The sequence below is a fragment of the Pseudochaenichthys georgianus genome, chromosome 19, assembly GCF_902827115.2.
Source record: "Pseudochaenichthys georgianus chromosome 19, fPseGeo1.2, whole genome shotgun sequence".
Lineage (NCBI taxonomy): Eukaryota > Metazoa > Chordata > Actinopteri > Perciformes > Channichthyidae > Pseudochaenichthys > Pseudochaenichthys georgianus.
Genome location: NC_047521.1, coordinates 18,057,838 through 18,083,390, shown reverse-complemented (window position 1 = coordinate 18,083,390; position 25,553 = coordinate 18,057,838). Strand labels below are relative to the sequence as shown.

The 25,553-nt window shown below is 42.0% G+C and overlaps 2 protein-coding genes across 4 annotated transcripts; both read right to left on the bottom strand.

Annotated features, from left to right (window-relative positions):
* Positions 1-1,592: 1,592 nt before the first annotated feature.
* klhl11 (kelch-like family member 11) lies at positions 1,593-6,250 on the bottom strand. The gene is made up of 2 exons (XM_034107846.1): positions 5,478-6,250; positions 1,593-4,656 (listed from the first exon to the last, which is right to left on the bottom strand). Exons 1-2 carry the CDS (start codon positions 6,011-6,013, stop codon positions 3,072-3,074), a joined length of 2,121 nt encoding a protein of 706 aa, XP_033963737.1. The 5' UTR covers positions 6,014-6,250; the 3' UTR covers positions 1,593-3,071.
* A 483-nt stretch (positions 6,251-6,733) lies between these two features.
* Positions 6,734-25,251, bottom strand: aclyb (ATP citrate lyase b). 3 transcript variants are annotated; one of them, XM_034107451.1, is made up of 30 exons: positions 25,109-25,251; positions 22,990-23,171; positions 21,840-21,962; positions 20,468-20,530; positions 19,891-20,081; positions 18,783-18,862; positions 18,352-18,482; positions 18,047-18,165; positions 17,046-17,182; positions 16,668-16,729; positions 15,910-16,027; positions 15,507-15,661; positions 14,947-15,040; positions 14,656-14,712; positions 14,206-14,235; positions 13,169-13,310; positions 12,568-12,736; positions 12,350-12,454; positions 11,966-12,162; positions 11,805-11,886; positions 11,586-11,696; positions 11,377-11,504; positions 11,195-11,288; positions 10,535-10,689; positions 10,271-10,421; positions 9,021-9,164; positions 8,727-8,840; positions 8,506-8,588; positions 8,182-8,258; positions 6,734-8,096 (listed from the first exon to the last, which is right to left on the bottom strand). In XM_034107451.1, the coding sequence occupies exons 2-30, from the start codon at positions 23,146-23,148 to the stop codon at positions 8,002-8,004; spliced, it is 3,366 nt and encodes a 1,121-aa protein (XP_033963342.1). In that variant the 5' UTR covers positions 23,149-23,171; positions 25,109-25,251; the 3' UTR covers positions 6,734-8,001. The 3 variants fall into 3 exon arrangements, with proteins under 3 accessions (XP_033963342.1, XP_033963343.1, XP_033963345.1); XM_034107452.1 differs by lacking the exon at positions 14,656-14,712; XM_034107454.2 differs by lacking the exons at positions 14,206-14,235; positions 14,656-14,712.
* Between the last annotated feature and the right edge of the window lie 302 nt (positions 25,252-25,553).

The window sequence follows — 25,553 nt, the reverse complement described above, 5'->3', positions numbered from 1 at the left end:
CCTCGGACGGCCGGTGTGTGGCAGCAGAGCGCTGGGAGCGAGGGAGGTGAGTATATGACGGATATGAGGGATGACGGATGCGACGGAAATACACCCGAACACATCTGGTACCCTGAACACATCTGGTACCCCGAACACATCTGGTACCTACACCGGTGCCACAACGCGTTTGGAGGCAGGACCAAACCATTACATGTAAATAGGGGTGTACAGAGGCTTTGGGTAATTAACTTTTGGAAGAAAATAAGTTAAATGAATCGAATTTAGTGAGAAATGTATCAATATAACGTTCTATTAATGTTAATTATTGAGGATTGATGAAGGTTACTTACATTTTAGTCTTAAGTTCTAAACATTTTGGGGCCCCTGTCAGTCACGGACCCTTAGAATCGTCCTAACTTTTCACCCCCTTACGGCGCCCCTGCGTACAGCATCTCAAACATAAAAACGAGTTTTTACTGAAATAATCCACACTTTAGCATTGCTGCTGCATAAAGTAACAGTCAAGAATATCATTTTATAATTTATCAACACAAAAAGGCCAATCTGTTGGATGAATCCTCTGATACAGACATATGTATAAATATAAAGACATCAAAAATCATTGGGACACATTAAGGATAGAGCAGCCATCAGGATTGTTTTGTTCTCTTTAAATGTATGTCCATCCACCAAATGCTATAACAAGCTAATTTCCTAAACTGGGAAAGATCCTGATATCACATGAAACTCTAAAATCCAAGGGATCCATTGGCAAACATCATGCCCACGGTTACGTTTATTAAAGTTAGAAAGATATTGACGGTTTCAAACTTGACCGATCAATAAGTTATATGCTTTTCAACATCAGGAAGATACGCCCCCAGCTGACCCAGAAATCGACGCAGGTTCTGGTCCAGGCTCTCGTCACCTAACGCCTAGACTACTGCAACTCCCTCCTGGCTGGTCTACCTGCATGTGCCATCCGACCTCTGCAGCTCATCCAGAATGCAGCGGCTCGTCTGGTCTTCAACCTTCCTCCGCTCCCTCCACTGGCTTCCAGTAACTGCTAGAATCCACTTCAAGACACTGGTACTTGCGTACCATGCTGCGAATGGATCTGGCCCTTCCTACATCCAGGACATGGTTAAACTGTACACCCCAGCACGTGCACTTCGCTCTGCATCAGCCAAACGACTCGCTGCACCCTCGCTGCGAGGGGGACCCAAGTTCCCATCAGCAAAAACACGTGGGTTTGCTATCCTGGCTCCAAAATGGTGGAATGAGCTCCCCATTGAAATCAGGACGGCAGAAAGCTTACACACCTTCCGGCGCAGACTGAAAACTCATCTCTTTCGACTCCACTTCGAGCGATAGAATGACTAACAAAGAACTGCTAACAGAGCACTTATATACTAATAAAGGACTGGCTTATCTAAAGCCAGTTGAGTAGCACTTGAAACGATTGGCTCTTTGAAACCTGATGTTCTTATATGATTCTGTTTTCCTCAAGGTTGTGTCTTCCTGGTCGAATGTACTTATTGTAAGTCGCTTTGGATAAAAGCGTCAGCTAAATGCAATGTAATGTAATATAAATATATGGAGAGACATCCTCAAAGATGACAACTGGTTTTTAATTGATTGCAAATGTCAGTACACTTTCTCTTGCACAGACGAATGGAATGAAACTTTCACAAAATCCATATCCCAGAAAAAAATTAACTTGCAACTTGGTTAGACGAATGCCATTCACTAAAATCAGGGTTTATGAGAATACATTCTTGAGAAAATGATAAACTCCACATACAACTGATAAATCTATACGGTTCACATTACAAACAGTATGAAACACTGTTAGCCTAGCAAAGCCTTATTAGATCATATTAATAGAAAGCAAAACAGAAAGCAACACTTTACAGTGATTAACTTAACAATAAAGTCCCTTAAGTGCAGGCAACAGTGACTTCAAATGTATTAATGAGCAGCTGTGTTTTTTTTGGCACAATTGGGAAATATCGAAGACCGTATGCACGTAAAAAGCCTTGTTGTTTATTGTTTTACCCACATTTCTAAGTGCAGTAAGACAAAGTAAGACAGTGCCAATTCTGCAAGAAGCACAAAGGAAACAAAACCAATTAGTCCACAAAGCCAGTTTCTTAAAGACCTTGAGTCATAAGTAAGAGTCTTAACAAAAGTCGAATGGGACGAGAATTTAGGTGGAAATAAATAATAGACCTGTATCATCAAATAATGCACATTTTGTTAAAAATAAATCATACACATGTATACATTGGAATGGCTAAGTGTTGTACAATATGAAAAAGTAATGCACTTACTTTAGTGCAAAAATGTATTAAGCAAGCTTATGTTTTAAGAAGGGGATAACATAAATTCCTGAATATGTGCTGCGCTGAATACTTAAGTTTTGCTACAAATATTATGATTGACCGCTTTAAGTAGGGCACACGTAACATACACACTATGTATACACAATATTATTTAGATGTGTGAAGCCCTAGAGTGCAAAAAAAAACATGGTGGAAACTGGAGGTAGAAGAAACATTAAAGTAGCAGGAGGAGTAAAATAGGGAAAGCCCATCTGGTTGTTGTTACAGTAAGTTAATTATCCACACACCTATAATTAACAATGACAATAAACATAGACAAACATTACTTTAAAGTTTAGACCCAAACACAACATTTTAATTAAACCTAAAGGTATCACTGTCAACTGTTTTTCATCACACCACGTTGACATCATTAGGTGTTAACAGAGCACATACAGCTGGGCTAAGTAGTTTTGGCAATGACATCAACATTTTCAGAAATGAGACAACAATCAGTTTGATTTACTGGCAGAATAAGGCATAGGTTAATAATGCAAGGCCAACATTAAAATGTAAGATGGATAAATTAAGAGCACATCCGGTTAATTATATATATATATATATATATATATTTTTTTTATCTTAACCAGCCCCAGGTCAATCCATGCAGACATTTGACCTCAATAAAGACAAACAATAAGACAAAGGTTACATGGTAACAGCAAGGCATGTATCAGCAGATGAAGTGCTTACTAGAAGAATCTCTCAACATTCGATTTGAGACTGCAGCTGTCTGCGCAGAGTGAGGGTGCGTCGGTGGAGCTGCTGCATCTGCTGCATGCGGTCCCGCTGGCGAGCCAGGTTCTGGGGCATGGGGTAGTGCTGGCAGCCGTGGAGATAATGGTACGGGATGCGGACGTGGCAGGCTGCGGCTCTGCAGCGGGGCTGGGGTAAGGGCGGCAGCAGCATCCAGCGCTTCCTCTCAGCACAGTAACGGTACGCCTCCTTGCGGTACTGCTTGTCCATGTTGTTGCAGTTCCTCCAGCCGCCAATGATGAAAACGTCTTCACCCAGGTAGCAAACAGCAGCACCCTCCATGCTGAGGACCTCTGGAGGGAGGCTGTCCAGGATTTCCTCAGAGATGTCTCTGCTTATTGTCTGCTGAGCATCCTGAAGTGTTACCTTGTAGCTCTTTGAGCAACAAGAAGCTGTGTGGTAGAAGTTGGTGGATGCGACAGCCATTTGAAAACTACAGTAATTATCAACAAGCGGCAAGGAGTCCACTTCCTGCCACTTGTGACTCTCTGTATCGTAGCAGGTGGTCACAGTGCTTAGTCCGTCCTCATTGTCCATGTCTACAGGAGTCCTTGCCATCACATAGATGTAGCGGTCCTCTATGCTCACTGTTTTTACATCTCTTAGTATCTTCGGTGCTGGCTCTAGATTGTGCCACTCGTCCTGCTCCGGCTCGTAGACAGTAACGTCCTTAAAGCCTGGACTGAAGTTGCCATGGCCACCGATGCTGTAGAGTAAGTCTTTGACACCTGTGAGGCCAAAGGAGTGCTTGCGGGTTGTCAGGCTGCTGACCTGCTCCCAGGAGTTGAGGTTGGGGTTGAAGCGCTCCACCGTCTTGGCAAAACCTGGTTCCATGGAGCCTGCCACATAAACATGGTGGCCATTGACTGCGATAGCATGTCCGTCGAGATGGTTGTGAATGTGGGGCAGGTTTACCCAACGGTCTTCAGCAACAAAGTAGCCCACACACTCACTCAAATAGTCCCCGCCTTCTGAAACACCACCGACTACCATGATTACATCCATGTTCTGGCCGAGTCGTGGCTGGATTGCTGCCGTATAGGAGGCACAGAGCTCAAAATCAGCTGACTTGAGGTTCTCAAAGTGAACAGCGTGGACCTCGAGGGCCTCCATCACCAGCTGCTGACAGGCCGCATTGTTTTCCACTAAGGGCTCCTTCCTCACCACCCTGCTCAAGTAAGTAGGAGAAATCTGAGGCAGCCGTAAAAGTTTGAACAGCTCCTCAAATTGCTTCCTTCTCTCCTCTGTGTTTTGGTGCACCCATTTTACTATAGCCTCAAACAACTCCTGTTCAGAGTCTACAGTGATCCCTGAGTCTGACAGCCAGTCCCGGACCAGGTGAAATGGCAGTGTGAAGAATTCCTCATTGCTGATTATTTTGTGAAAGTGTCTTCTAATCGTCTTGGCTGCTCCCAAGGCCAGCGTGTCCAAGGTGTACATGTGGGCGAGGCTGTGTACCGCTACACAGTTGGATAAATTCAACTTCTTCATCAGAAACTCTCCGCAGAAGTTCTTCAGCTGGGCCAACAGGAACCTGTAGGAGCAGTAATGTATGCAAATTAGTTTGGAGTCTAGATTAATTAATCAGTAAAAGCAGATGGAACTAAACCCTGCAAACAGTAAGATAAAACAAAAGATTTAGGTAAAAAAACACATTAGATATCGGGTTAAAACTTATGTTCGGAAATACACCCTGTAGAAACGTTAAGCAAAATAAATCAAGGCACTGTCAGCCAGAAAACATGTTATGTATTGTAGTGGTTTACTATTTTTAGTTTCTTGCAGTACAATGCTTAAATAAGCCAAATTGTAGGTCTCCAAGTGATTTTACCTGGGATGTATCTTGTTGTTAAACTTACCTACCAACAGCATACTTTTTGGGGCCCATGTGGCAGATACATAATTGTTCTTAACATAAACACTTCGACTTGCTGCTTATGATACAATACATAGAAAAGTCAGAAATGTTGACATGTCACAGTAGGAAAAACACAGGTGTTACATTAGTAAGCCAACGGCACTGTGACAGCAGCCAGCATGCACAATACCAGAACGCTGAGGCAGGTACATGGCATTCAAATGTAATATGTTTTTCAAAAGTCCTTGTTTGATTTCCCAAACAACTTACACCACCATTTAGGCCCATATACCTGCCAAATGCACTTGGTGAACAGTGGAGTGCCAAGTGGCACAGGTGTGTAAACTCAAAACTAGTCACACCTGCTGATGTGATGAGGACACAGACAGGTGTGTCTCATGTATCAATAGAGGCTAAAACCTGTAGGACAAATGCCCACGCTTCCGTGTAAGAGGAAGTATATTAATATATTTGAAATATGGTTTGAAATGTTTTACCTGTCAGCCACTTCCAACACTTCATGCACATTGGCAGTGGTCACCCTGATCTGTCCAGTGTACATAAACTGTATAACACTCTCCACAGTGTCTGGGTCTGGTCCCGTTGGTGAGCTCCATTCTTTGAGCTCCACTCGCCCCGACCGAGACTCCGAGAAGTCACCGCCCAGCAGCAGCGTGAAGTACTGCGACGCTGCGGATAACACCGAGCGGTGGGCGGCTAAGGTTTGGACCCTCTCCTCCTCAGACACCCCTCCGGAGCTAAAAACCAGGCTCACGTCGCAGAAAAGCCCCGACTTCCTCTGCTCGTTCTGCCGCCGAGAGAGCTCGGAGCAGTAGGCCGAGCAGGTGAAGTCCTCGGCCTCCTCAGGTTCCCCGTCACCTGTTAGCGCTCCGCCGCTGCGGTCCTCCGTCGCTTCTGCTGCCGCTGCCATTCCGCAGCGGGATAGACTAAGAAGCAGATTAAAGCTCTGTATCTTCGGGAAGAACTCATAGGCATGTATAACACAAGTAAATAAACATTCAAAAACTGACATGCATGCGCAGCGCTCACAGTCTTGGTCGAAAAACAGGAGTGCTCACTTCCGTCTTTAAGAATTTTCCAAATGTACTCGATTTTGGCTGTAGAGTCAGAGAGAGGCTCTACGATTTAAGATAACCAAGTCCACACAATAGACCGATATCCTGGACGCATACAGTCAAGTCCCGCATGATCACATTTTTTTTTGATGTTATGACGCATTAACACGTCTTTGAGTGAAATTTAACTTTGTTTAAAGGGTGCATCGGATTCGCGCATGCGTGTTGCGACGCATCTAACTTTTGGTGCTGCTTGTAATTTCAGCTTTCTTGAGTAACATTTTCTCCAGCAATTATCACTTTGGGCTGCATCTTGCATGAACGGTGCTATATAAATAAAGTTTATTATTATTATATATAATATATCTCAAAACACTCATGTAATATCCTTTAATCAAAAATTACCTTCAGATCTTCAAACTAACTTAATATCTACCATTTTCTTTCAATATTAACCTCAACATTTTTACATTTGAATTAAAATGTTCCCTATGTTTGTCTTTGGAGATGACTCATAAATCAATTGTTTCATTCGAAATTACATTCCCACTGAAAATAACCTCTTAACTTGACAAAAGAGCAAATCTTCATACACTTTGATGGAGAGGAGTGTTTCAGAGGATTTGCTCATCTTTACTGGACCTACAAAAGATTTAGACATACACATCAGCCAAAAATGAAAAGTAAAACAATAAGTTCTTTATTATTATACTATACGACAGCGTATTACAAAAAAACAAAGCATTTTTTTCACAGTTAAATAGAAACAGCAAAACAAAGATCGAACACAGCAGGCCGTACAGTGGGTGGTAACAAAGCGTTTTGAATCTGTGTCAAGCCAGAACTGTATTATTATTTGTATTATGTGCAATAACTATTCCAAGTAAAGCAAACTGCTTTCATGGTCCCTCACAGAAATGTGCTTTCAAAGACTCGAAGGGCTCATTCATGAAGCATTTTGTCACTCCCCTTCTGATGCTTCAACATTTTCCTGTTTTCTGACAGTTATTTAGAACACGAAAAGTTCAATTTATACTTGGTGTGAAAGACTTCCCTAAAACCACATCTAATTTACAGTAACCAATGAATTTCAACCACTGGTTTACATCCAGGGTTGTTCTTGTAAAGGCAATAGTGTAGTACCACTTAAATCATCATCATTTGATTGTTTGTTTAGTTCCTTTATCTCAGTAGAATACCTCCTTTCCAAAACATGAGATCTTGATTAGCTTTGGAATATTCACCAATGGACCCGTAACAACATTTCACTTTTAACAAAGATGACAAATTCCCTAATAATGACTTTGGTTTAAAAAGGACCTTTCCTAATGAGGTGAACACCGAAGGAAGAGTTTTAATCTGACATTATTTGCTAACGTGTTTTAACTAAGGTGCAATACTTAGAAAGCATAATCAAGCTCACTTTCTTGTGGACTAAATCAAATAAATTGTTAAACTATTTTGAGTAGTTTAAAAAAAAAAATACATGGTATTGTAGAGCTTGAAAAATGCCACACCAGTAGCCTTTACTGAAGATTAACAGAACAGCCAGCGTAATGCAGGAGTCGGGTTTGAAATGTGCTTTGAATCCCACAGTTTTTGCCTTTAATGAAAGTTCCAATTGATTTGGTGCTTCTGCAACAGCTGTGGTTTGGGTTTGTGGTCAAAATTGAATAAGTTACATCGCATACTTTAAATAATTTGTCAAAAACTAAAATCTAAAAATATAATTCCCCTTTTTTCCGTAAAAACTAGATTGAAAACCTTTTCCCATATCCCTCAGCCAGACAGTACTTTTTTTCTAGAATGACTCTGCCCAGTTTCCCCAAGGCTTCAGTTTATCACAACCGGAGAGATTACATAAACCTTAAGTGAGATGTGAAATGCTGCCTGACCCATTTGGGCAGTCCCATCTGGAAGCGCGTCCTCTTCTGGGATGCAGAGATTACATGGACATATGTTCAGGAAGCACATATGAGATGTCATCCCACGGGTGGCGGTACAAACCCTGTTTCAGCCTCTTCTGGTCCAGGTAATGCCCTAATGCAAGACAAAGACCAGTTAGATGTTTTGTTTTTACAATTTACATTACAAATGATCATGGCTCTATTGGAATGGAACTCACCAATAAATCCCATACTACGGCCAAGGACAAAGATCCCATTTAGTGCACCGATCTCCACAAACTCGTCAGCCTCGTCTCTGGAACCGGTTCAACATTCATGTGAGAAACAATACTCGACTGTGTGCTTACTATTGCAGAGAAAAGACAATGTACTTTTGGCTTCTGAAGTTTCAGTTTAATAAAAGGGATTTTTAAATAGTTTAATAGAGTCATAAGAAGATGAGGTTCCTCATGTGAAAGCTGGTGTTTTCAGAGATAATGAATGACTATATTGAACAATTCTATTGTAGAAATATAAAATGTGTCTTGCCATTTTAGTCTTACCGTGTGAAGCCACCACATGTCCTGAGCAGGTCCACAAAGGCAACACCAATAAAGCCGTCTACGTTGAGTATCAGGTTGGGTTTCTGAAAAATGTCACAGGAATAACGGTAAATTGCACAATATAATGTCAAATGAAAAAAGGAGAAAAAGTTTAAATAGTCTCATTGAAAACATTGTGCGTTTCAAAGTTGTTCACTTTTGATAATAAAGCGGACAAGTACCTTAGAGGTGGTGATCTTCTCTACGTCTAGGGCGTAGTCAAGCATTACGGAGGAGGGGAAATTCTGTTTGACATAGTCCTTCAGAATCTGCACACGCATGTCTGGGTTGTTGATCTGAAAACAGACAAATGTTTTTATTTCTAATGAAAGCTCTTAACTGTAGATATTCATTTAGTTTGATTTTAACTATAACAATAATTATTCTTAGGCATAATCTTAACAACTGTGTTAATTAATCAGTGCCATTGTTTTGATGAGGTAACTTGAGAGCATGAGAAACTGAGCGCCGCTTACCGATTTGACTCTGTGGCCGATGCCCATGATCAGCTTGCCGTCCTTCTTCATCTTGTTGACAAACTCCATCGGCAGCATGCCGCTGTCGAATGCCTTGCTGAACTGCTTTGCAGCTGCATCCAGAGCGCCTCCGAAACGGTCCCCCTGGAATTCATGAATGACCAATGCTTCAGTACAGAAGCGATAGGTGATGACAGGTGAGCATTTTCATAATTTCTGTCATTGTTTTCTGGTTAAAGTCACAATTTCTTAGATCTATGTTGTGTTTTCTTTGGTGGAACCTATAGAAATAAGCGGTAACGGCATGCGTCTTTAGATCCAACTTTCACTTGTTTCGATACAAATGTTTTATATTAAGGGCTTTCATCACAGGGACACAGGCTCAAAGATCATTGCAACTTTACAGCTATTTTTTTTTTAAAGAAAATCAACATTATTATCGTACTTTTCGGACTATAAGCCTCGCCTTTTTCCCCCATTTTTTTGTACAGCTAACAGCCACCAGGGAACCTCCTAAATCTATGGATTTTACAGGTAAAATTAACCACCTTTAACACTATGGGCTCTATGACCGGTCCGCGCCCGCCACCTTTAAGAGGCGGGCTCCAGCAGGAAAAGCTGGAGGCTGGAAAAGAGGCCCGTCTAAACTACAGGCATCAACAAATCTTGAAGCTGGGCGTATCTGAGGCTTGGCGATTTCTCACGACCAACAACCAATCAGGAATCTCCCGCCCGCCCCCGGCATACAAAGCAAAAGCAATGTTAAAACGAAGTAAACTGGATATAAAATCCCCAAACAGGCGAAAACCTACCAGTTCCACCCACTGTCTCTGCCACCTCCCTCCATGCCTGGCTCCTCCGGTTTGTATCCCGGTAGATGAACACAACAGAGACTGACCATACAGCACCGGGTGATTCACTACCGCTCCATTTTTTTGAATATGAGGAAATGCTCGTGATGCTTGCAAAGCCATGCCATGCTCCACACAATGCAGTTCGGCGAAGTTTAAAAATCTTCTACGTCACCCCATTCAAATGAATGGGCGAAGCGTTGAAAGCATTTTTCGATGCCTGTAGTGTAGACGGGCCAGGTAGCGCGCCAAAGTAAAAGTGGAACCGAGAGACAGAACGAGAGCAAGACAGACGGACAATTTAGCTGCTGCGGCTTATATGCAGGTGCGCTTTATAGTCCGAAAACTACGGTACTTGAATTGATGGTGCATGTGCACAAGTGTCTAAGCAGTACTTACAATGGTGAGCAGGCCGGAGGTGAGGCTTGAGATAAGGTCCTTGCCAGCACGAGCACAGACAATGGTGTTGTGTGCTCCAGAGACAGCAGGTCCGTGATCAGCTGTCACCATCAGGCACATCTCAATGAACTTGCAGGCATAGCGCGGCAACCTAGACACAAACACAGCTTATCCCTCTACAGATCTATGTGTAGGAAATGAAGCCAGTCAACACTTCTTCTCTCGGCAACATATCACCAGTTGTAGTCTAGGCGTCATACTGACCTTCGTTGAAACCAAAGCAAGCCCAGCACTCCTCCTAGACCCATCTCCTCTTTAAAAATCTCTGTGATGGGCATGCCGGCGTAGATGAGCTCCTGGCCTCGCTCGTCACAGATGCTGGTCATGAAGGAGGCTGGTTTACGAATCAGACCCAACTCCTGCAGGAGAACCAGAGGAGGGTTGAATCAATAATAACTGGGTATCAACACATAAGCAAGGCAAGGGACGTTTATTCATATAGCACCTTTTAAAAAGCAAGGAAATTCAAAGTGCTTTAAAGAAAATGAAAAACATTAAGTGCATTAAGATAGATGAAAATAACAGTGTGAAAATGTCATTACAGCTTATAGCAGAGATCAGTATTGGTTTATACTGTATGCGGAGGGAATGGAAACAGTGGCGTCATTACATATGTTGTCCACCAGAGGAAACTGACAAGTCTAATATTTTGACTTTTAGGCACCACGTTCAAAGGTCAAAATGTGTTAATAGTTTATACATAAATTCTCCTTATACATTCACCTTATCCTATCAAATGTATTGTAAATTGTAATTATACCAGATTCAACATATTATTCTTTAGTGGCCAACAGAGATGCATTTGAAAGAAAAGCGGGAAAAATAAGCCACATTTTCCTAAGAAGTAATAATAAAGTTCCTTACCCTGGCCCAAGAGTAATCCATAGGCACTGTAGGGGGGGGGACCTCCTGAGCAGGAATGATGGTACCATTGGCCACCAGTTCGTCATAAACACTCCTGTTTAACAATATATTCACAAAATCAGCTCAAACCCCCGAACTATTCAATGACATCCTGTGGTGCGACTGTGTGATGAATTTCTCACTTGACGACATCGTCCAGCTCATCAAAGCTCTTTGGTACATAAGCGCCGGCGTCCCTCAGGGCCTGGTTCTTGGCTACTGCTGTCTCTGAAGCCTGGTTGGCGCAGGCTCCTGCATGGCCAAACTGAACCTGAAGATGGCAGTGAGACAGGTTGAGCTCAAAAACGCAACACAATTCAAGCATGTTTTGAAATCATTGTGGCCACCAAACCTCGGAAGTGAACATGGTGGCGCAGGTTCCAATACACCAGCACACCACAGGCTTGGTTATCCTCCCTTCTCTGATGCCTTGGCAGATCTTGTACTCTTCTGAGCCTCCAATCTGGGTTATAATAGTGAAAGAGATTTAAAAAATGCAAAATGACAGAAAAACAACAACATTGTGTTGAGGTTAATCTGAAAATATAAACATTAGTGGAGCAACTCTCACCTCTCCCAGCATAATTATCATCTTAACCCCTGGAGTGTCCTGGTAACGAAGGACGTGGTCCATGAAGGTGGAACCTGGATATCTTTTTTTTTAAAAGACAATAGTTTTACAACATGTTTTTAACTGGACCTACATCACTCCTCAGCTAATAAGTTATTTACCTGTCCCCCCCGATGGCGACACCTTCATAGACGCCGTCTGTGGTGCGGGAGACTATGTTATTCAGCTCGTTGGACATGCCCCCGGAGCGCGACACATAAGCTACGCTGCCAGGGCGATACAGTTTGGAAGCCAGGATGTTGTCCAGCATGCCACCCGTGTTGCCGATCTTAAAACAACCCGGCTTGATGCCACCAACCTAGGACACAAAAAAGAATGGGTATCATATGTGTGCCAGTTGAAATTTGATCGTTTTCCGCTTACTATCTGATGATTGAAAGCGTTTATACACTCAGACAAAAACAATGACACCTGCATTGACAGTCGACAGCAGTACTTGGAAAGAGATCCTTTTTTTGTATCTCTTGGTGAGATATGAATCATACCGTAGCAGGGCCGATGATAGTGACACCTTTCTCGTCTGCCATCTTGATTATCTTCCTTGTCTGAGCTTCAGGAATGCCCTCAGCGATGATGGCGATTGTGTGAATCTGAAAACACAATCAGATGAGAGAGATGACTTTCATGTGGAACTGCATCCTTAACCTTTATGCAGTGATGTATGGGCATATATTTAAACATATTTTACAGTAAGTCTTTGTACCTGTGGGTGCTGCATGGCCTCCATTGTGCTGTCGAATGCTGAGCGCAGTGAAGCGAAGCTGATCAGGACGTCCACCTCGGGGTGCTTCTTCATGGCGTCGTCCATGCTCTTATAGACGGGGGTCAGGATCTCCTTGTGACCCCAGTAAAACTTCTGCTTGTGATCCCCACTACGTAACACAAGGCAGAAGACTATAAATAAAAGATTTGGTCTATAGTCGAATACCGGTTTCTAAGTTTGTTATTTGTCAGAACATGTCAACTAAAAAGACGGATCAATTTAACCAAGATAAAATATGACTTGAGAAAAGACATGCATATCTGACAAGTTAAAGCAGGATATTTGGATAAAGAACTAATGTATGGGTGGAAGAAATGTCTCCTTAGTTCTTTACACAATGTGATCTGTGTAGTTGTTCTTTTAACATTTGGATCTGGTAGCAACAACACACACATTATAAGACAACGCCACATGATGTCTGCACTGAAACTGAAATAAGGAGGATATTTTTGCAACACTGTGGAGATTGTCATAATCAGTGGAATACAAAGTCCTGTAATTCAACTGATTTTAAACAAACTTAAGATCTTGGGGAACCTACGTGAAGGGGTACACCATGGCTGCCACAGAGGGTTCGTCCCGGGAGCACACGTAGTCAAAGTCCAGCATGCCTTGCACTGCACGCGTCTGCATACCCCACACTATGGCCTTGGTTTGTTTTCTGAAGAGCGTGGTGGCTCTAGCTGAAAGAAAGAGAAGTCAGACAGAGAGAAAATGAATTTGGCGATTTAAGCAGAAATAGAAATCACAACTGGCAAGAGGGGGATGGGGGGGGAGGGGGGGGGGGTCAGGCTCAGGAAAACAGCAGGAATGGTAACAACAGAGATACAGGACAGGAGGTAGAGAAAACAACTCGTCACCATAACAAACATCGCTCCAGAAGGAAGGCCATGTTTCTCTGATGCAGTTTGCCGGCCATATTGAACATAATTAACATATTTCAAAGCAAGGTCCAGATAAAGCAACCCCCAGAGTAGCGTGCATTAGGTTCAAAATGCAGATTGTCCTGTTAGGGTACAATGTGGTTTGGAATTTGTTTTCAGTTAGTCACCATCATGCCACACATTAGTTGAAGGCCTCGCAAGTCTCTCCTCTCTGTCCAGACTCACTGCCTTAGTAAAAAACATAACTGGGAATAATTTGACTGATATTGCAATTGCATTATAAGAGTAAATTATCCTTTTTCAAAAGATATATTAAAATGATTATGGTGAGATTTTTGCAGGGGATTTATGACACATTTCCCCCCCCCACAATAAGCCACATTGCCATTTTGATAAAATGATTTGAATAAGGATGTGCTGGCCTTAAAAGGGTAAGGCAAATGTTAAAATGATTGACTCGTTTAGGCTGTCATACATCATAGTTTTGTTTATTCTTATAATATATAAGAATTATTCACCAATGTCACTGTATGCTTCCTTGACAAATGTATGTTCAGAAAGAACTGACCCTTAAAAAGGTGAGTAAGCCACCCTAACAACACCTAAACGGAACAGATTGCAGGGAAACATCAGCAAAAAGACAACAATGTGAAGGCAGGGGACAGAAGACAGGTTGGTTCACACCCTTCCCTACCTCTGCTGCAGCCTGAAGAGGCTATCGCTTCTGTGACCCAACGGGACAGGAACACAAAATGAGAACATAATGAGTGCATCTTTATCTCATTCATAAACAGACTTCAGTGCATTCTGTAAACTGTGTCAACTTTTCATAAAAGCAGACCAGAGGAAACACCATGCAAAGCTCAGCTGCTACAGAGCATGCCCTTACTTTAAAAAGGGAAAGCCCAAATTTTACACACACACACACACACACACACACACACACACACACACACACACACACACACACACACACACACACACACACACACACACACACACACACACACACACACACACACACACACACACACACACACACACACACACACACACACACACACACACACACACACACACACACACACCAGCAGAGGGTACAAGGAGCCGGGCGCAGTGTGGGCATGGCACACCTATCGCTTACCTTTCCAATCGCCTATGACCACATTCTTCAGAGGCCACAGTATAGAATGAAGAGAGTCTTAGAGAAACAAGCATGAAAAGGACGAGGGTGAGGGGACACAGTTTGTGCAGCAAACAAAAGAAGAGGAGGAAAAAATTGAATGGAAATTAAAAAGCAGAAAAGTAGCATTTGGGGAAGAGAAGGGAGAAATACAGGGCGCAGGGATCAGTGAAATGAAAAAGCAGAAGTGTACGAGTACATATGGGGTTGTGCTCATTAGACAGTGGACTACAGTAACACCGTGTTAGTTACCTGCTGGAAGACCTGCTTTAGACTTTTTAGCGGGGGTGACATCGTTAGACGTCCTGGCTTCGGAGAATGAAGCTGTCCTTGTTGTTGCTGGAGTCTGGTACAAAGAAAATAGAGAAACATTCATGTTATTGAAAGCTTTCCGGAAGCTTCCAAGAAGAAATGGTAGCAGGGAACCAACCATTTCCCCCTTACAGTATACGTTTTACATTTCAGTGCACGCATGCAATGTATGAGCTTATTACCCGTCCTTATAGCTGTGACAAGAATACATTTTAAAGAAAAACCACAGCTGACAAACAAAAAGGCCGAGTAGCGGACAGACCATAAAAAAGAAAACTGTAAGGCTTCACAATAGAGCTACTCAAGCAAGTTACAAACTCAAACCTTAAATAGTGTTTGAACATGCATGATAAGGACAGCTCAAAATGTGAATTCCATCCAACTGGACAATTGGCACATTGAAATTAATCTCAAGCGATATGACATCTGTAATGTGTTTAAAATAAAAGAGCTGCAGGTCATGTAAAATGATCTCTCGTTGTGTGACTGAATGTAAGTACCGCTGCACTGTTGCTGGCGTTGAGGAGGAAGTTAGCCGTATGAGCGTCCATCGGCGGCTGGTTAGGTATCGGCTTGTGGCCCAGAGCCATTCCAACAATGGCCGTCATATGGGTCTCAGTACCGAACACATGGATAGGAATACCTGTGGTCTTCCCTGCAGAAAGAGACAAACAGAGACATAGCTGTTCAAATAAATGGTTTAACATCTTTAAGTTTGTTGAATAAATATGTTACATTTCTTTTAATGACAATTAGTTCTTGGAAGAGAGTCGGGGTCGACCATCCATCAGTGCCTGCCGCTTTTACAGCCAACAATCAAACACTGAAATCAGTTTATCAAGCATTTCTAAAGTAACAAACGATTCTTTGTCTTGGTCTCTTTGTAGCTCTCATCTCACTCACCTACTTCTCCCATCACCCTCAGCCCCTCCTGGTAGTTGGGTCCGCCACGTCGAACAAAGATGGTGACCTCGTGCTCCTTCAGAGGACCTTGGTAGTCTTTGATTGCCCTGACAATGCCCTAAGGAGAGAGAGAGAAAGGTGTCGGTCAATAACAGCTGCTCAGAGAGACGGAAATAGAGTGGTGCAGTGACGCGTCCTAAAACCCGGAAGTAAGCTGCGAATGTGTATCTTCCGGTTCACTCGACAAAGACGCAATGCAATTTCTCCATAGGGTTTTGGAAAATAGCTGGAAATAAGGTCTGTGGTTGACACGCATTTAAGAGACGGATCACGTTTTGTTCAGTCAGATAATCTCCACATGTCTACCCTACTTTTATAAATTTCGAATCATAAATCTATCTATTAGAGGATGTGACAGACATGTGGAGATTATCCAACTGAACAAAACGTGATCCGTCTCTTAAATGCGTGTCAACCACAGACCTTATTTCCAGCTATTTTCCAAAATCCTATGGAGAAATGGCATTGCGTCTTTGTCGAGGGAACCGGAAGGTACCCATGCGCAGCTTACTTCCGGCTTTTAGGACGCGTCACTGCACCACTCTATTGGTCTGTGTTTTGGGGTTGGATCATTTAAAAATATCACTCCATCCTTTCCAATGTTACGTACCCTAGCTTTAACATACTTAAAGACCTATAATAAGATTTGGACTGGGGTTTACTTTTCATGATGTTTTTCCTATATGTATGCGTTTCACCTTGAATGTTGCTGCTACGTTGGTGAAGTTGGCAATACTTCCTCCGATGATCAGCACTTTCCCTGCAGGAAACAGAGAGAGTAGTGTTGTTGGGAAGATGTTCATGACTGAAATGCGACACCCCAGTTACAGCTTGGTGACAGCCATGAGGTCTATTGCTGGCAGCCCACACACAGTGAACAGCGGCCTTGTGACAATCTTAACAAAAACATGAAGGTCACATTGCAGAACCCACATTTTATTGTTTAAAAGCAAACGTCCTATTAATATAAAACAGTCAAGCTTGGTTTCCTAAAGTCTGTCTCCCGAGACTTTGTGGCTTATTGTATTGACCTTGTTGGGGAAAAACAAGTCTCAACAAGTGTTGGCTGCACCGACCTTGAGGATGTTTCTCCCGTGTCATGAGAGAGAGGATTGTTTTAGCGTAGTCGTAGGTCTGCTGCTCACTGGGTGCGCCAGAGTACTCTCCATAGTTGGCCAGTTCGTCCACCCCTCCCAGGTCACAAATGGTGTCACTAAGGAAGAGGAAAGATGGATGGTTAAGTACTGAGTTCACATTTTAGTTGTTGCTTTTGGTTTAAAAATAACGGTGCAAAAACTGCACTTAATGCTGGCTTCAAGAGAGTCATTCAACATATACCTCAATTTTAAACTTTGCAGCAGAATAAAACGCGTCTACAGCCTGGTATGAAAGGCAGCTTTGGTCTCTTTAGCTAATTTCCCCCATTAGTGATAGGTGTGCATGGTTTGCATTATATAACTCACCCGTTTAATTACATTAAAAGGCTTAAAGTTGCCAATTATTCGTGCCTCAGTTCACTCGCCGCTAGCACTTTCCGTCTGCTCTGCTCACCTCTGCCTGACTCATCTCCACCGACAACCCCATTTTTAGATTAGCCGGAAGTTAGACAGTAGCGCTACAGCCGTTTTTTCTACAGGGTATGGTATAATGCATACATGCCTCATGTGCCCACAAGAAAAACTTAACGGAGTCAGGGACACAAACCTACAAGAGCCATGCTCGATCGCATAAATGAAGGTTAAAGTCCTCCCCAGGCAGCCTTTAAAATAACAGCTGTTTTCCAAACAAAAACTTGCTTTGAGGCAAAATAAAATCCCTTTATATTTTAAGATAAGATGGTACTTTATTGATCCCAATTTGGGAAATGTTTGTGTTGCAGCAGCATAAGAGACAAGGCATTTTACAATAAAACAAAACTAGAAATAAACAAGAAAGTAGAAAATATACATGTTAAGCCATGGAGCAATGACAGTTTCACACAATATTAAAAACTCCATATAGTATATTTTTTAATCCAGCAAAGCAGATTCGTTCGCTAAAGAAGCTTGATATGAGGCCTTATTAAAGATTGGTGTACCTGTAGACTACTGAAGCCCCTCCCCCGGCCACCATGGTCCAGATCCTGCCCTGAGGGTTCAGCAGCGTCAGCTTCAGACTGGCTCCACTCTTTGCATCCAGGTCAGCTATGTATGCCTCCTGCACACGACAAATCATACAGTGGTAATGAGGCCAAGCAGGAGGGCATAACAATGTTGCACCTCAGTTTCATGGGTTAGTATATTTGAGGCAGTCCAAAACTACACATTGTGTGATGCATTTCAACCCAATAGATCTTAACACACATGTGCATAAAAACCTTCTTTACTGTACTTCAGATCTCACCTCTGGATATGCTTCCCTGCCAAAGGGAGGTGGAAACTCCACATCCCCCCATTTAGCCTTGCAGATGTAATCTGCTGTGGCATCAATCTTGGCTGCCATGTCCAGGACGTACACTCCATCTTTGGTGACGACTGGTTAAGAGAATAAAAGTTGTGCTATTTATTATTGTGATGTTTTCATGTTTTTTCTCAAATGAAGATGTTATAGAAGAATATGCCACAGTGGTACATTTGAACATTTATCATTAATATGCACCATTAATAAATTGTTCCCATAAATGAATAATGAATCCCCTCAAAGTACTTAATTCATTCTGTTGAATTTATAATGGTCAATTTGAGCCGTTAATTGACATATTCCCAAAGTGAAGAATGACACTCCATCTCACTGCTTAGTGTGCTAAAGTCTTTGAAGTTTAACATAGTTTGTACCTATAGGGTTGATCTCAAGGTAGGTGAAGTAGAGGTCCTCGTACAAGTTGAAGAGGCCAACTATGAAGCTGGCTAAGACTCTTTAAGAAAAACAAAAACATTCCATTAAAATTGGGAAACGTTAAGAACATTCATATATTATACATTACATAACATATTATGCTAAGTGCTGCCACTTATAACATACAGTGCAGCAGTAATTTAATTCAGAGTGGATCACACTTTGACTAGTTTCTTCACGCACTCTGCCTTCGGAAGCAAACAGAAATGTTTTGCTGCATCAAAGAGGGATGAGCATGTTCTCTGCACCCCAGGGATGGTGTTTGGAAAAGGCAAAAACTAATCTAAAACACACATCTTAAGGTAACCCAACAGCTAAAAAACACAAACCACAATGAAGACGAGACTATTTTTGATGCATTGGAAGAAAAAGATAACAGTTACAAAAGGAATCATTCAAAACCAGGTTAGGAGGATATGAGTCTATTTTAAGCAAACGTTTTAAATGTTGCAAAACAGAAATGCAAATGATTTGCACATTCATCCGCCAGCAGTGAAGCAATAAATTACGCTGCAAAAAGTTTAGTTTCGTCATCATGTCGTGGTACATGCTACACTTTCTGCAAGGCTGTTATCTGGCAGTAAACGGATCTGAAGACGGTTTGAGGTTAGAGGTTGCAAGTCTGAGAAAAATGGTGAACTCTTCCGAATGTTTATAACTGGGCTAGTTTTTAAATGGGAAAGCTTAAATTGTTCATTCATGGCAGTTCATTTTGCCTTGTTTTATGCTGTGTGGAGAAATATAAATCCAAGAAGATGCAAAAACACGGGCAATTCAGACGTTTTCATTTTGTATTTTCATACTAATGCAGCACTTCTAAATACACTCATATGAAGTTAAAGGAAACACAGCTTGTGGTAGGTGGGACAATAACTATATATCATGATTTCAAATATGGATGCTTATCAGTGTTGTATTTGTAGCAATGGCCTAACACATGAGGGGTACAACCTCTTATCCAAGTATCTCTGAAGTGAAATTGGGTTGAGTTGACTGCTGTAGATCTTATAGTGCGGATGAAAAATAAATGAAAGCATGTGTCCTTACTGCTTCTTGTCTTCAGGAACGTGTGTGAGAAGCTGCTCAGTGACCTGGTCCTCACTCAGCTTTTCGTTCACTGCCACCATCAGCCGCTCAGCCTTGGCGTCCACATCGCCCACCTCCACTCCTCCCTCGTGGTGGAAAAGCACTTGGTCGCCCTCACGTGTGGCATAAATACACACATAAAACTCCTCCTCCTGGGTAGATCAGTACAGCGAGTTCAAGCATATATAAACAGAGATATCTTTGGTAAACTGCAGAGCGACTGTTTCACCCGTTTACAAAAGGCCGACGAGCTTGTTTGACAAATATCCAATTTAGCAGAGCTGACCTTGAGACATGTTTTCTCACAGTCATGGGTGACACATATGCTGCAACACTATTTCATCTTAGTTTGTTCTCTTCACAAAACAGTGGGCATCAAGCACCTAATCACATGATCTGAATACAAAAACATATTTGTGTCGTTGCCCTGGAGAATTGACCTACTTGCTAAGCGGGTTACTAGTGGTTATCGTTTATGACTTAAGGGTAAACAAATGAACGTGACTTTCAGAACAGGATGTGAAATGATGAAACGTACCTGTGGGTGTGGAACAAACGGCTCGATGAGGAAGTTCTTCAGCACACCCTTTGCTTTTCCGACCTGTTCAAGACAAACACTTGTCATTTCATACTCCTCCCAGGTTTAAATGTATGATACTAAAAAGGCTAATTGAATGGCATGTCTAGACAGCAAATGAGTTTTCCTTTTTTACTGGTAGTATGGAGACAGTTTGTTTGAAGTGCAGCACGGCATGTTTGCATGTCTGGTGGACCAGAAATAGTCCATGCTCTTCCTTGGCATTATATAACCTCTGACCTGGCAGATCTAAACATAAGCCCATGGCCTCTGGCACTAGACACACCAGCCTTCTGCACATAACAGCTCCACATGCTGGGACTAATGCACAAGAAAAAGAAGCGTACAGTCTTTTCAGTTACTGTACAAAAGATGTGATTTACTGCATGGGTCGGACTGTTTTACTGCATTGTTATCTTCATTTTATGACATAATTAGAAATCAGAAAAGTCTCCCTGAGAAGCAGAGACCATGGGTGTTTCTCAATGTCGAGGACGCTTGCTTGCTCCTTCCTAGCCTCGGAAAACGAAGAATTGTGGAACAGGCTAGCAGGTGTGCAGGTGTGCGTCATATGCGAGGCCCCGCCTTTAATGGAGCGCGATTCCCGCCAAAGATTTGGAAATTGGTCCGTGCGCAAAGCATTGTGGGGATTTTAAGACCGCGCAGTCTACACATGTGCAGCCTCGAAATTTCTCGTTACGAAGTACGCCGGCCTCGGTAGAATTCCAAGTATGCTGGACATTGGAACAGTCCTTCGGCGGCACTCGATGACGTAGCATGCTTGAAATAGTGGCTCTGGAGCAGCCTTCCTCGACATTGAGAAACACCCCATGTGCTAAACATATCTAAGACGCAATGCATTTATATCGTTAAATGAGACTTCTTTGTGTTTTTTATAACATCACATACTATGTCAGCTGTTATTCCACATATTTCAATATTGGAGGATTATAAAGTGGAAGATAAAAAGATAACAAAGATAAACAAATGAAGACAATAAAGTTATCCGAGAGCGGATTTACGGTCAAAGTATTTGATACTTATCCTAGTAAATTCTGAGAAAATGTAAAAATCTTGAACAGGGATACAAACAACAAACGGCTTTCCCTTTAGTAAAAAAGCCAGATGACCAGTAAAGCTGCTTTTCGGAATGTCATGAAGGAGTGTAAAAAATGTCTCTGGTAGATTGGTTTTTTGGTGCCTGATAAACAGTGTGTTTGATCTGTTACTCCAGCTAGAGTTCCTAAATCATATTCCATTGCCTTTAAAAAAAGGTAATGCTGGGCTGCTTTCTGTCTCAAGGCTCACTAAGACAGACGGAGAGATTACTCACAGTGGTCTCCTTCATCATACGGGTTTTAAGCCACTCTTGGACACCCTGCAGGTCCAGGTTGATGCCCACCAGCCCGAGCTTTCCCCGCCGTTTGATTAGTTGATCTGGCTTCACCACCAGCCGCTGTAGGGAAGAAAGTCAACGATTAATTAATTATTTAAAAAAGGCACAGATTTGCACCGATACTGGTGTGACAAATACAACTCATATACGCTAAAGTAGGATTCTTGGAACACAGAATTATAAATAATTTGACACAAACTAAAAAATATTAAACGCATTAAATGCGGTACCACTTTACAATAAGACTACCCTTATAAAAGGATTAATAAAGGGTTTATAATTAGGTTGTAAACACTTTATTAATCATTAAGAACCATTTATAAACCAGTTCTAACATGTTTTCATACATCAACACAGGCACACTATTTGGCAAGATGACTAAGCCTTATATTGGCTACTTAGCGAGAATCAACTCAGTGAGCAACAGATACCAAGGATGCTGGCTGATGAAGAAGACGAAGTAAGCTAAGTAGCCAATATAACAGGGGGGTTTGTGGCGCAGTGGATAGAGCCTTGGTGTTGGGATCAGGGGGTCACAGGTTCAAACCCCACTGCAGTCAGCATGTCGTTGTGTCCCGGGGCAAGACACTTCACCCCAAATTGCTCCTGTGGGGATTGCCCACAGTATTGAGTATGTACGTCGCTTTGGATAAAAGCGTCTAACAAGTGACATGTAATGTAATATAAGACTTAGCAGTACAGATAAATGTAGGCTCACTATTTGGCAAGCAACCGGTCACAGTTGCCCTGTTTATCTCATGTCTTATAAAAGTTTATTAATGATTTATAAAGTGTTCACAACCTAATTAAATAAATAATAAATTAATTACAAACTATTCGTAAACCCTTTATAAGGGTAGTCTTATTGTAAAGTGGTACCCCTAATGCTACTAAAACAAGAGTCAAATAATGCATCACACATCACATGCCACTGTGAAGGTAATCACATAATGTCCAGCAAATCATGCACACAGTCACAGTACATACAGTAGATAATTAGTCTCATGACTTCAATCAGCAGAGGAAAGAGTCTCAAACTAAGACAGGCGAGTAGAAGGATGCGTTGTGTCTTTCTCTGCAGCCTTACCTCAGTCAGCAGCCATGGATGATCCTGTGCCAGGCGGACCCAGTCAGTCTCAGCCGTGGCGTTGGCATAGTGGAAGCGGTTCTGCACGGCCGCCGAGGTGCAGATATACTTATACAAGAACTCTTTTCCCGTCTGCTCTGAGATGGCTTTCGCTGACATGGTGGCGCTGGATAGCACAGGACCTTCAGGAGAGAGAGGCCGACAGTTCATTTCACAGAGTTACATCACCACATGTCGACATTGATGGATAAAACAAACAAAAGCCAGGACAAATCGATTCGTTTTTTTTTGCATTCCTTCGAACAAATATAGAAATAGAAATAAATTGTGAATCTCCTGAATAATAAATCCATGTTTTGTGCATCTGTTTTTTGGGACACATTTTATCAATCACCTATTGTCCTTGGAGCCACACACTAATGTATACATATACATATTTCATTAAGTTCAAGCTAACCTTTAAAGTTTTCTGGTGTTTTGCCAGCAATATTTGTGTTTGATATTTCCACAGCGACAAATCCTTTGCTACAGATTGAGCTAAAGCGTAAAAGTATTCCCTGTCTGCTGAATGGTCACATGTTTATACAATTCACTTGAGCTGGCAATGAAGGCAACTTGTAAAATCCAGACCAAGAGAGAGTTAAGGTCCACAGCCAATGGGTATTCACCAGAACTTAAAACGGTATGAAATAGTGCGTGAAATACAGAAAAATCCTGGGTTTATTTGATTGATTGATTCATAAGAATAATGTCTCCGTTTAGGCTACATCATCATCTCACTAAGGATTTCAAACTGTCGTAATAGAGAGGGAAGAGGATATTCCAAATAGTGCCCTTCTTTTAATCCACAAACGTTAAAGTCAGGCAATTTCATCAAAATGCACACAGCTTGACCAAATGAGGCATTTTCGTGTTTTTGCAATGCAGTCAAATCACAAAAAGGATATGAACCACAAAAAGCAAGCAAACTATCCTTTTGTTATATGTTTGTGTGGTAAGATGTGAAGTTGCACTGATGATGCTGAAATTCCTGTTTTAAACGCGTTGTTGTACCTGCTCTGCAGACATGTCACTGTCACTTACATACTGCATCAGAAATAATGTAGAAAGCAATGAAGAACCTTTACAACCACTTCTAAAGACCAAACAGAGATAAGCAGTGAGCCTTTGTAACATGCATCATATCTCCCCTGCCTTTGTGTATCTGATAACACGTCATGGTGGCTTTATTTCAGCTTTACAAATGCTCACAGTAGCTTTATGATAGCAGCTTCTGCATCAGCTGCAGCACTACAACATATAAAGTCAGTCTGCAAAAGGTATGTCAAATGTAACCTGGGGGTGTCTGGCTTGGATTTAGCTTAGCACGCTATCCTGTCATGCTTTCATAGCCAGATGTCCCAGTGTTTAGCCTTCCATAATCCACGGGTCCAGCCTATTGTTTGAAGCTATTTAGCCGTGAAATATGTGTCACTGTACAGGCTCCTGAGATGAAGGAGACTGGGATTGGTAGGAGGCAACATCACATGGGGCCAGAAAGGGGGTACTGTTTCAGCTGCTATAGCATCACTTTTCCCATGTATTCTGTAATGCTACATCTTGTGCGTCAGGCCAACACCAGTGAATGGATCTCTTGTACCAGCTACCACACCCACTCCACATAGTTAGTAGCCTCGACTAGATAACCAAGCAAGTTCAATAACGTGCTGTGCGTAAATAAGGAACTTCCTGGAATGGAGATGCACACATGTATAAGGTGAAGCGAAAGTCGACAAGTGAGCGAGGAAAAGGAAACAACAAGCTTTTCAGGACGGTCAGGAGAGGGAGCTGATGTAGTTATGTTTGTGATTCATTTCTGCTTTTTCTCACCAGGCAAATTATGCGTGGTTTGAATATATCCCAAAGATAAAGAGCTAAATTAAACAAAGTAATAAGGAGTTATACTTGTTCTGTCTTAGGTAGGGTGACAGCTGTTGTATCAGATATTACAGCATCTTACACCTGAAAGTCCTGTCTGACTGGCTAACTGCTGTAGCCTAACACTGCTGCATGCAGCCTTTTGCTAACTGGTGAAGCTAACGTTGGTGTACAAAAACAACATTTAACGGGATGGGGTTACCTTGTCAATTAAAGTAGCACCTTCTTGAAGTGCAAGAATCACGTCCCGGTGTAAAATGGCACAGCTAGAGTCACTATTTGTTGTTGAACCCGCTTCTGCCAGTTGCCACCTCGCCTCACTTTCGTCCCTACTGTCTCACCATAATCTTGCGACCGAATACACGTCGGCGCCGGCGCCTGATTGGTCCAAACCTGGTCACGTGATTACGTCAGTTACGCCCACATGACTACATTAGGCCACCCAAATGTTTATTTATATCTAAAGAATGTGTAATACTGATTTAACTATACAATAACATTTTGTAAGAATTTATTGTGCAATAATATTTAAAATGTGCAAAACTTTTATTTATTTGTATATTTCCCTAATATTCTTACTATTTATTCCTGCAATTTAGACACATTTAATAGATTGTGTTCATGTTTTCTTTTATAATTTGTTTATA